General features: G+C 51.8%; 1 protein-coding gene across 4 annotated transcripts in view; it reads right to left on the reverse strand.

Annotated features, from left to right (window-relative positions):
* Positions 1-2164: 2164 nt before the first annotated feature.
* FYCO1 (FYVE and coiled-coil domain containing 1) overlaps positions 2165-12300 on the reverse strand; it is a 78767-nt gene continuing 68631 nt past the window's right edge. For all 4 annotated transcript variants that reach the window (XM_027523607.1, XM_027523604.1, XM_027523606.1 and 1 more), the window contains 2 exons: positions 7966-8075; positions 2165-5948 (listed from right to left, as the gene is read on the reverse strand). In XM_027523607.1, coding sequence (XP_027379408.1) covers positions 5873-5948; positions 7966-8075 — 186 coding nt within the window. In that variant the 3' untranslated portion in view covers positions 2165-5872. The remainder of the gene's footprint in view (positions 5949-7965; positions 8076-12300) is intronic.

Below are 12300 nucleotides of genomic sequence, written 5' to 3' on the forward strand. Positions count from 1 at the left end.
CTCCCACGAGAACTTCTGCTCACTGGGCCTGCGGCGTGGCCCCAGGGAAGGCCCTTCCTGCTGCTGACCCTCCTTTCTTACCCCTCCTTTGCCCTGCTAGCCTTTGGGCCTCTCCCACCCCGCTCCCGCTTTCTTTTCTCATGCCAAGGAGAAGCCAGCGCCTGTCCCACTGACCTGGCAGACGGATGGGTGACCTCCCAGAAAAGGTGTCCTTCTCTCCTCAGGGCTCAGTGGGAGGTCTCCCTGAAATCGCCTTTCCCTTGAGCATCCTGCCGGAGCCACAGGCCTGAAGCCAAAGGCGCTCTGGAAATGACGCCTTCCCTGGGGAAGGACACTCATGCACCTCGGGTTTGGAGAGGCCTGGCTCTCTTTGTTCATTATGGAGCTAAGACAACTCATTCCAGGCTTCAGATGGGGCTGCCAAGTGCGATAACCTCAGCACGAACCTGCCAGAAGGGGTGAGGAAACCACACCAGCCTCCAGCCTCCCCGGGGAGCTCGAGGGATGGGGGAGGGACGAGGGGACACACATCAAAGCCCAGAGATTGGTAATCATACTTCGGCTCGGCTTTACTATCTTTCTTCAGAAACCAGCGAGTGTGGGAAAAGTAAAAGGCTGACCTTTCTTTCAACCCTAACCCACTTTGAGCGGCTTTCATAATAAGCTCTGCTCTCCCCTGGGTTTTGATAGCTTCAGCTTTAACCGCTCTCTCAATAAAAGTCCGTTTTCTCATTTCAGGTGACAGGTTTCACCATCTATTTGCTCTGCAGATGTGTGTGGGTGGCGGGCTCCACTCGACAGATTTTTCCCACGCATCTTCAAAACGAGAGGTCTGACCCTGGCTGAAGTGTCCTTCTGAGTCACCCGGGGAATCGCTACACTCTCCGGGCGGAAGAGGCATCGCAGGCAGCGGCACGCGTCTACGGACACCGAGGGGCCAGAATTCCCGGAATTGTGTCAGGGGCTTGGAAAACCAGGAGCGGGGATTTGGTTTGCTCACCTTGGCGCGGCTCAGCAGGTGGGGAGGGCACCAGGAGTGTGGCATGGAGGCCAGGATCCCAGCCCAGATAGAGCAGCCTGTATCTGTGTGTCCCGGTCCGTTCTCCTAGGCTCAGTCCACGTGGCCTCTCTGCGAGGCCTTTCCTATGAACACAGAATTCCTTCTGCTGTGCTGTTTCAGGCACTTGGATAGAGCACCCTTCCATTACTGGACAGGAGAGGCTTGAGGGCACAGGAGGCTCTATGTGTCCGAACCAGTAACCAGCTCACCTCCATCCTCCCTAAATCGCCCCTGTGGGCTTGACCTTTGTCCTTCTCTACCACGGGGGTTTTGAGGGTTGGTCTCTGGCCAAGTTGGCCAGTGGGATTGCTGATGGCCTAGGGCTGATCATGGTGCCCAGTGTCCTCGCTGATTCAGAGGCTGGTGAGCACCATGCTCTGTGCTCCATGCTGCGGGCTGAGGCAGAGCAGGGAGATGAGGATGAAAAACAGGGTCCTGGAGCTGCAGGCAACAATACACTTCCGGGAAGTATCACCTGCTCCTGAGTAACTGATGAAAGAAGAGGCCACAGGAGAATCCGAGGCAGGAGGAAGGCTGCGAGAAGGGAAGTGGAGGAAAGGAGGGCTGGGAGGACCCTGTGGGGCACAGGGCGCTCCAGAGGTGAGTGCAGATGGACTGCCTGGCCCAAGCTCAGTCTGCCCAGGGGAGGAGTGACTGGGACACAGCCCTCGGGGCCCATGTCCAGGGTCTTCGCTGCCCCTCTCTGCTGCCTCCTCTAGCAGCTCTGCCTAGATTTGGATCCAGCTTGACTAACCGTGGTTTTAGGCCACCTGTGACCTCCTCCCCGACTCCATCATTCTGGTAAATCAGGCTGCTCTTCGTGGACCAGGGGAGGGCTGGGGAATTTCACTGAACGCAGAAGCTCTTCTGGCAGAGGGCAGTGGGTTGGTGCACTGCATTGGCTGAGGCAAGTCTGAACTCGGACCTCAGCGCAGACTGTGGGTCCAGACACCAGGCCAATTTGGCAACCTCTTAGAACAGCTGCTTTTTTTCTTCCCTTTTGAAGTCACAGGACTTGACATGGCCCAACAGCTTTGCCCCCACTCTGCTGTGTGCAATTTCCTCTCTCACCTTATGTCTCAATGGAATGAAAGACGACGCCACTCTCAATGTCATAGTGTTTATTTAAATCCTGAGATTAAAAATAAGACATTCCCAAATGGTGCAGCAGATGCTATACGGACTATGTTTTGGGATACAAAAGTTCCTCACCCCCACTGGGCAGGTGGAGAGTTGGCATTTGATGTGCTTCTGGTAATTATTTGGCAGATAAAAAAGAGATGGGTTCCCAGACCCACTACCCTGTAAGGCTGCGAGCATTGAGGATTGGTCAATTAAAGTGCAATTCTGATTTGGAAGCCACCCAACTGAGGCTTCACTGTTGCTCTGCAGCCATGGGGGAACAGGAGCATCTCTGGACAGCCCTTGTCCTCAGGCTCTGAGGAAGTCTTTTTATCAGAAATGCCTCCCCAAATTTAAAGATGTACTGTGTTATTTTGAAAAAGTGCTTAAGAGAGAAAAGGCATTATTAACTGTCTTTATTTCCACCACAACAGAGAATTCACCCAGGGTTCCACTGAAAAGAACCTTTTGGGTAAGTGTTTTGTAAACGCAGATGGCTGACTAAACATTCTCTGTGCCAGGTGACCCTTGGTTCTGAGCATTGCAGAGGGCGGCTCTGCTCTCATTCTCAACACCTCTGAGCTGAGGCTGGGATTCTCCAAGGTGGAGTCACCTAGGTGGGCTTCTAAAACTGAAACTCCTATAAAAACGTATGGTCGACAGCTAACCACAGTGATAAAACACAGACTGAGATTTCATCTCCAAATTGGGATTTCTTTTCAGATGAATCTGGAATGGCTTCACCACCGAAGGTGAGTGACAACTGAAAATAATTTTAAAAAACCATCTCCTTTATCTCTGATTTATCTAGCGTGGCTGTGCATTCATACTTTTCAGACCCTATGTAGTGTTTCAGTTCCAGATTCCTGTTTGAGAATTTCCTTGCCTGCTCTTGATCCAGTGGATGTGGAGTAGGTGGGCTCCAGCCAGAAGTGCTCTGCAGGGGCTACGCTTTCTCCCAAACATGCTTGCTGGCGGTGGATGAGGGTGCCTGACAGAGGCCTCGTGTTCCTGGGTGAGGGCAATCAGTGGCTCCCAAGGCAGTGGTGAGCAAGGCGGCTGGTACTAATCTTGTACTAAACAGCAACAGTTATTCAGAGAGCTTGGCCAGCCCCCAAAGAGGCTGCTGGGGGATTTTTTTTCTTTTTTTTTAGATAGTGATCTGGGATCCCAAGAATGCTTCCTACTTGTTGACTTTTAGTGTTAATTCAGTCTACTGGCCGGGGCCACCACTTTCAATAGCTGTTTTTCATTATTGTTTGCATTAAAAAGAATACCTCAGCCCCCAAACTTCAGTAAAGTTGGGAACTTGTTTAAAATAAGAAAGCAGTTTATACAAGCCATACTTAAATATGCCAAGATGATCTCTAGCTGCACAGCAAACCCGAGCTCCCACAGCAAAGTAATGAAGAACAAGAGTCCATTCAGCACAAAAAACTAAATACGCTGCAGAGGCAGGGTGGGGCCGCAGTGGGCAGGTGAAGGCCTCTGCACCACTGCCGTCACCGTCTGCAGTGCTGGCACAAGGGGCCCACGAGCTCCTGCAGCAGTGGCTCTGGGCTGGCTTCACAAGAGCCACAGGATTTTTTTAAGCTGCAGTTGGTCCCCTGCTGGGTCGAGTCACAGAGGTTCAGAACAAGCCTCAGATGGAATGTCTCAGGGCTTCCGCAGGAAACATATCAGCTACTCGAGAAAAGCTGATTCGAGCTGCAGGTGACGGTGGTGACATGAGCAGAGGGCCGTCTGCTTGGCCATGTCTCCAGGGTATCCTGGGAAAGCTAAGCACTCAAACTGAGATTCCAGATGCTTCAGGGTCTTTTGTTTCTCTCAAGTGGTGAGCCAGCTACATCTGATTATCCTTTTCAAGGGGGAGATGGATTTAAAGGCAGGGTAGTTTGCTTTCAAGCAGTGTGGCACCCTGTAAGGACAAGCACGAGTCCAGGAAGTCTCTGGGGGCCTGGCCATTTCTGTTTTGGTGCTAAGCACCGTCAGGACCTTGCTCAATGAGGTGCTAGAGACTCCTGGCTTTCTGCCACAGGCGGCTGCTCCCAGGAAAGAGAGCACAAGAGGGCCAGCTCTTTTCTGGAAGGTTCTGTTCACCGTGTCTCAAGCCCCACTTAAAGTGCCTGGAACTGCCTATGTCTCCTGTTTAAATGGAAGTTCTGAGTCTACTGCCAAAGTCATTTCCTCCTACCTCTGCTGGCGCCTGGGAGGTATGGGGTCTGAACTGAACTTGGCCAAGGATTCTTGACCCATTCGTCAGTTCTCAAAACCAGTCAGACCAGGCTTGTGAATGACGAGATGAAGCTTTGACGTGGTGTGACTTGGCTTAGTCACCGGGCTAGCTGAAGGGCTGGCGGGGTACTAGGACCTGCAGTTGCCTTGCCAGGTACCCTCTACCCTGACCACAGCTAAGGTGGGCTGCTTGGTCAGATCTCTGCTCACTGCGGAAGGACCTGGGTCCTGACTGCCCTGTGAACAGGGCACAGAGAGGCCATCACAGGTGAGCACTCTGTGGTGGGAGAAAAGGGCCACAGAGAACAGGAAGATCATCTGCTGCTTGTCCCGGAAAAGGACAGAGGATTCATTTGCTCCCAGGTGTCAGGTGCAGGCTGAGCAGCAGGAAGTGGAAAAGGGGTGCAGGGAACCTAGGCAGGTGGGGAGGAGGGACCGAGAGGTGAGCAAAGAGCCGATTCATGAATTATGCCCGTGTATACTTGAGTTAGCAAAGACTTCTCTTAAGAAGCCCCCGATTTTTAAAAGTGGTTCCTACCCTGAATATAATCATTAGTAAACATATCTGCAGAAGCTCTTGTTAATACAAACAAAGACAGGCTGAGGAGTGAGCCGCACAGGCTGACGCGTCCAGCCTTTTGGTCATGGCGTGGACGTTACCCAGCATCTGGGCTCTGGCCCTCTGGATGTAGACTGCACTGCAGGCCCTCAGTCGGTGGGTTCTGTTTCCTGGATTAGCTTCACTTCTGATTCTTAGGGTGGTATTTTGGAGCTGTTGAGAGGCCCAGCTGAGTGGAGGGCTTTGCTCCAAGACAGACTCGCCCAGATAGAAGGGCCAGGACAAAAGTGCAGCTGGCGGCCCCTCTGAGCAGCCCTGCACTCCCCGGGCAGGAGGGGACAGGAGCATGATCGAGGAAGCTGGATGGGATCTCAGGCGGGGCCCTAGGTGCCCTGATGTCCTTTCCCAGGGAGGACTCAAGGGCCCCACAGGGTCTGGCCAGGCCTTCCAGCTCATGGTCACCCGTGATGCCTGGCTGGGCACAGGGGGGCTGTGTCTCTCCACGGGTGGAAGTCGGGACCCCTCTGACCTGGGAAACTCTTCACAGGAGGCCTGGAGCCAACTGCACCCCCCTGGAGAGGCCAATGGTCTCCTGAGTGTTTAAACCTTTGGCATAGTGTCCCTCTGGGTGTGAGGACAATGGAAAACATCACTTGAGCCCTTACGAGCCATGGGGCTAAGAGTGATGTGCACAGCGCCGAGTACACGGCGCTCGGAGCAACGCGGCTCTGACGAGCAGCCAAGGGCCCGTCTCCTAAAGTTGCATAGTGGATACTGATAGCTTTAGAGCAGCTATTTTTTGTTTTCTGGGTTTTTTAGGTGCTTTACGTGACAAGTGAGGAGGAGTAGTGTTTCCTGTGGGTAATGTGAAACTAGCAAAATCCAGGTACTTGAGGTTACGGGAAATCACTTCCATCGTAGATCACAGGCCGGTCAACAGTTAAGTGATAAAAGACTTTCTTGGAGACGAATCTAGGAGACAAATGGAGAAGGAGGGGTTATTCCGAGGGCTGGAAGCAGCTGCAGTGACCTGGCTGGGGTGGGTGCTGGCTGGCATGGGAAGCTTTGGTGCAAAGACCTCCGTTCCGAGCCTGGGGTCCCTCACAGACTGCGTGGACTCTTCTGGGTCCCCTCACCCCCATTTCCTGTCTCTCTAGCAGAGACATCTTCCTGCCAAGTGTCAGGGTCTTAGGACACCTCCGTGGACTGTCCTGGGCTTGGGTGCAGAAACGCCCATCCAGTCCCACACTGTGAAGCACCCCTCCTTGCCTTGCTGCTCTGAAGGGGCCCTGGGGTGGGGGTGTCTCAGGGGTCTCGGCGGTCTGGGCTGCCCTGGGGAAGTGGGTGGCGCAGGCGTGGAGGGGACACACACAGTGGAGGCGAGTCTGGATCTCATTCTGACTGGACATCTGGATCTCTTCCACTGTTGTGCTTTGAAAACCTTGACTAGGCCCTGAGACGACATCAGTGGCGAGGGCTGCAGTGTGTCTCAGCACCACGGCCGCTCCTAATGCCGACTGCAAAGCTGGTCTGCAGCTGCCTCTGCCCTCAACACGCTGCTCCCAGCCTCTCCGTCAACCTGCGGTGGGGCTCAGGGAGGTAGTAAAAATGCTGGCTGCCACCACAGAGGAAACTGGGGTTCCACTAAAACCCAGAGGGGAGAGCAGACCCTCGCTGGGCTGGCCTCCACCCCGTCTCCTGACCGCTGCCCTGAGGGGCTGAGGCCCATGCCTGGTCTGACCAGCTTTCTGGACATGCAGAGCCCATGCCCAGGAATCCTGCTAACGCAGGGTGTGTTCATGTTCCTGGGGGTGTGTGGGGGAAGGGTGGGGAAGGGGAAAGGTGGGGAGCCCGTTCTTCCAAGCTCTCCCTTGGTGGATGCCCTCAGCCACATGCCCTGGGAGTTCAAGGCCCTGAGGTGGTGAGAGGTTGCACTCCGGCTTTCACCAACAGGTGGCGCCCCAGCTTCTCACCTACTTAATAGCTATTAAGTTACTGTGCTTAAAGCCCAGCAGGCTGGCAAGGGCACCTATGGGGAGGGATGTGGCCACAAGCTCAGGGCCCCGCTCAGAGAGGATGTGGCTGAATGCTTATCAGACAGGTCTTATGAATGAAGCGAGCCCCTACTAAGGGCTTACACTGAAGCCAGAAGAGGGACAGGTGCCCAGCAGCCTTCACCGTGCCAGCCGCACATCTCCATGAAGCAGGGCCCTGGCTCGAGGCAGATGCTCAACCAACATTGGTCTGCTGTCCTGCTTCCTTTCTTGGACGCCCCTCCAGCCTCATCTCCATTCACCCCATCGTCCTGACCCCTCAACCCTGTACTCACTCCTGGACCTGCACCTGGAGCTCTGAAGTCGTGCTCCCCAGAGATGGGACCTGCTGCTCCACTCCCTGGACGAGGGGGCCCAGGGGCCTCGCCTCGCAGCTCCAGTTCTGATTAGCTCTGGGCCTTCTTACTTCACTTCTCTCTCATCCATCCATCCATCCATTTACCCATCCGCCCAATCCTTCCACTGTATTTGCTGGCTCTTCTCTGGCCTGGGCAGAGGGCATCAGGACGGCAGAAGCAGAAGAGCATCCCGGGTAAGAGCCTAGAGCCTCGAGCCAGGCCACCTGGGTTCAAATCCAGCCCCACCACCAGCTGGGTGATTGGGAGTGCCCCTCTTCTAGGTCCTCAGCCCCTTAGCAGTAACACGAGGAGAAAGACAGTCCCTACTGCACGGGGCTGCTGTGCGGCTGAAGGGAGTAGTAGTAATAAGAGCAGAGGGCAGAGAACACACTTAACCCGTGGTGAGACTGTAAGTATCAGGCTGTGTGTTACACACTCTACAAAGGACACTGGAACACCAGAGTATAGGTCTAAAATTAATGAACCACTGATAATCAGGGACTGATAATTAAACAACTGCTTTTAAACGTCCACCTCTGTCCTTGAGGCGCGGTGCCGGGTGGGTTCATCCGGATGCTGACCGAGGAGGCGGCCTACCTGGAAAAAGTGTTGTCGAAGATGAGCAGGTAGATGCCTGGTGTGCGGACCTTGAGCTGGCCCTGGATGTTCTCCTTGTGGGAATTGCAGCGGGTGGTGGGAATGAGCACCTGGGAGGAGAAGCAGATGGGAAAGTGTCACAGAAGAGGAGGGCACCACAGAGCCTCTGGGCAGACTCTTCATTTGGGGAAGGAAACTGAGGCCCAGGGAGGCTGAATGCCTCATCCGAGGTCATAGCTGAGCCTCATCAGCCCCCACTTCCGGGGGGTGTCCTTCCACATGCCCTGGGTTTGTCAACAACTTACAATGGGGCGGGGACCAGTATAGACAGGAGTTTCATCCAAAATCATGATAGGTCAGCATCCTGAAAGAATGGTCCCCCCAGCCTCCTCTGACCATGCCAGTGCCAGAACGCTCTACTGTCCAGAGAAGCAGCTTCTTCCTGGCTTCAGGAAGCAGAGGCTTACTCCAGGTGAAATCCTGCCTGGTCCCTTCCTGTTGGTGCTAATGCTGCTGCCCTTGGGGGTGTCAGAGGACGGGCCAAGCCCCCCATCCACATCTCTCGGGCACTCTGTGAAGCTTCTGGGTCTACTTTCCTCCAGGCTGACCGCCCCAGCTCCACCTGTGGCTTCTCACTTGGCCCCAGTCAGTCCGTATGTCCCAGAGCCCTTTCATCTTTCCAGGTCTCCGGCTTCCTATCTCCTCTGAGAATGAGAAATTAATCCCAGGAGACACTTATTTTCTGAGAACATTGTTCCCAGGGCCTCACTGTCAGAGGCCAAGTCTGAGCACATGGTGTAAGCTGGCCAGGGCCGGGGCTGGGGTCCTGGGATGGCCAACATCTTCCCCACGGGAAGTCTTCAACCTGCTGGCCAGGTGAGATACTTTAAAACTGAAGATATAATAGGAAGTAACACAGAGCCAGCCAAAATTAAAAACATTTTTGGGAGGGCTTCCCTGCTGGTCCCAGCGGTTAAGTATCCATCTGCCAATGCAGGGGACATGGGTATGTTCCCTGGTCTGGGAAGATCTCACAGGCTGAGAGGCACTAGGCCCTCGAGCCACAACTGCTGAGCCCAGGGCTGCGACCACTGCAGCCTGCACACCCAGAGCCCAGGCTCCACAAGAGGAGCCGCCGCAGTGAGAAGCCTGCGCACGACAAACAGCAGCCCCCACTCGCCGCAGCTAGAGAAGACCTGCACGTGAACGTTGTCAACCTGTATAAAATGACTGAATCCAAAACACAAAGATGAGATTACTTTTTCACCTTAAGGCTGAACATAGCTGCCTATTTCTTGAAACGCTACACAGTGGCCACAAAGTTCCCAAAGTGGAGTCAGTTCCCACAAAGAGCGCTGCCCTTAAGGATCTTGTGGTTTAATGGTGATAACAGATAAGAAAACATTCAGTTGTGCTGGGTGAGGCTGTCACAGTAGGTGTACTGGGGAGGGGTGCCTGTCCCAGCCTCTCCGTGGGTGGGAAGAGAGGCAGAATCAGGGAAGACTTCCTGGAAGAGGCAGCACTGAGCTAGGACAATTTAGTTAGTACAGTCCACGGGGCCTCAGAGAGTCAGACACGACTGAGGGCACACACTTCTAACTTATTTGTATCTTTACATTTAAATTTTATTGCTTGTAGGCATGATGGGGTTGGGGCTTACTTTTATCCAACTTGACAATTCCTGCCTTTCAATTGGGATGTTTATCTAACTGACATTTATGCGATTGTCAATAAGGTTAGGTTTGAGTCCCTCATCTCACTGTTTTTTATTTGTTCCACCTGCTGATTGCTCTCTTTTCCTCTCAAAGCAGTAAGCCAGGGCAATTTCAGGGCTCAACTTGTTCTAGCAAAGATCACTGTCCATCATCGCCTACTGTGCAGTGACTTGAAAACCGTTGCTTCTCGTATTTTGTCTGTTTTGGTTATTTCTTGGGAGGGTAAATCTCAGCCATTCTCCCGTGCTTTTGAACATGTTGTCCCCTGGCCTGGTGTGGCCAGCGAATAAAAATAAATAAGAGACTCAGGTTGGATCCCTGGGTCGGGAAAACATCCTGGAGAAGGGAATAGCAACCCACTCTAGTACTCTTGCCGGAGAATACCATGGACAGAGGAGCCTAGTGGGCTGGAGTCCATGGGGGTCTCAAAGAGTCATATATGACTGAGCAACTAAGTTATAAGTAAAGGAATGTAAGAAGATACATCATGCTGCTGCCGCTCAGTCACTTCAGTCGTGTCCAGCTCTGTGCGATGCTATGGACTGCAGCCCGCCAGGCTCCTCTGTCCATGGGGTTCTCTAGGCAAGAGTACTAGAGTGGGTTGCCATGCCCTTCTCCAGGGGACCTTCCTGTCCCAGGGATTGAACCCAAGTCTCCTGTACTTCAAACAGATTCTTTACCACTGAGCCACCAGGGAAGCCCCATACCATGCTAACACTGGTCAAAAGAAGCTACAGTAATATCCAAGTAGATTTTACATCAAAGAACGTGGCCAGGGATAGTATCATAAATGATAAAGATGGCAGTTCATCAAGGGAACATAACAATCCTAAGCATTATCTATTAACTTGATCTAACTGATATTTATAGGACACTCCACCCAACAATAGCAGAACACGCATTCTTTTCCAGTATTAGTTCAGTTCAGTCATTCACTCGTGTCTGACTCTTTGTGACCCTATGGACTGTAGCACGCTAGGCTTCCCTCTCCATCACCAACTCTTGGAGCTTGCTCAAACTCATGTCCATCGAGTTGGTGACGCTATCCAATCATCTCATCCTCTGTCGTCCCCTTCTCCCGCCTTCAATCTTTCCCAGCATCAGAGTCTTTTCAAATGAGTCAGTTCTTCACATCAGGTGGCCAAAGTATTGGAGTTTCAGCTTCAGCACCAGTCTTTCCAATGAATTGTCAGCACTGATTTATTTTAGGATTGACTGGGTTGAACTTTTTGCTTATCCAAGGGACTCTCAAGAGTTTTCTCCAACACCATAGTTCAAAAGCATGAATTCTCACCACTCATCTTTCTTTATGGTCCAACTCTAACATCCATACATGATTACTGGAAAAACCATAGCTTTGACTAGACAGACCTTTGTTGGTAAAGTAATGTCTCTGCTTTTTAATATGCTGTTTAGGTTTGTCATAGTTTTTCTTCCAAGGAGCAAGCGGCTTTTAATTTCATGGCTATAATCACAGTCGATAGTGATTTTGGAGCCCAAGAAAACAGTCTACCACTATACCAACTGAGCATTTCATGCAAAGATGGGCACAATAAAGGACAGAAACGGTACGGACCTAAGTAGAAGATATTAAGAAGAGGTGGCAAGAATACACAGAAGAACTAGACAAAAAAGATCTTCACAACCCAGATAACCACAATGGTGTGATCACTCACCTAGAGCCAGACATCCTGGACTGTGAAGTCAAGAGGGCCTTACATTAAGTGGGGCTTACAAAGCATCACTACAAACAAAGCTAGTGGAGGTGATGGAATTCCAGTTGAGCTATTTCAAATCCTAAAAGATGATGCTGTGAAAGTGCTGCACTCAATATGCCAGCAAATTTGGAAAACTCAGCAGTGGTCACAGGACTGGAAAAGATCCGTTTTCATTCCAATCCCAAAGAAAGGCATTGCCAAAGAATGCTCAAACTACCACACAATTGCACTCATCTCACACACTAGCAAAGTAATGCTCAAAATTCTCCAAGCAAGGCTTCAACAGTACGGGAACTGAGAACTTCCATATGTTCAAGCTGGATTTAGAAAAGGCAGAGGAACCAGAGATCAAATTGCCAATATCCATTGGATCATCGAAAAAGGAAGAGAATTCCAGAAAAACATCTACTTCTGCTTTACTGACAAAGCCTTTGACTGCGTGGATCACAACAAACTGTGCTTCACAGTTTTCACTCTCTTCAAGAGATGGGAATACCAGACCACCTGACCTGCCTCCTGAGAAATCTGTATGCAGGTCAAGAAGCAACAGTTAGAATCGAACATGGAACAGCAGACTGGTTCCAAACTGGGAAAACAGTACTTCAAGGCTGTATATTGTCACCCTGCTTATTTGACTTATATGCAGAATACATCTTGCAAAATGCCAGGTTGGATGAAGCACAAGCTGGAATCAAGATTGCCGGGAGAAATATCAATAACCTCAGATATGCAGATGACACCACCCTAACGGCAGAAAGCGAAGAGGAACTAAAGAGCCTCTTGATGAAAGTGAAAGAGGAGAATGAAAAAGCTGGCTTAAAACTCCACATTAAAAAACTAAGATCATGGCATCTGGTCCCATCACTTTATGGCAAATAGATGGGGAAACAATGGAAACAGTG

The sequence above is a fragment of the Bos indicus x Bos taurus genome, chromosome 22 (assembly GCF_003369695.1).
Source record: "Bos indicus x Bos taurus breed Angus x Brahman F1 hybrid chromosome 22, Bos_hybrid_MaternalHap_v2.0, whole genome shotgun sequence".
NCBI classification, from domain to species: domain Eukaryota; kingdom Metazoa; phylum Chordata; class Mammalia; order Artiodactyla; family Bovidae; genus Bos; species Bos indicus x Bos taurus.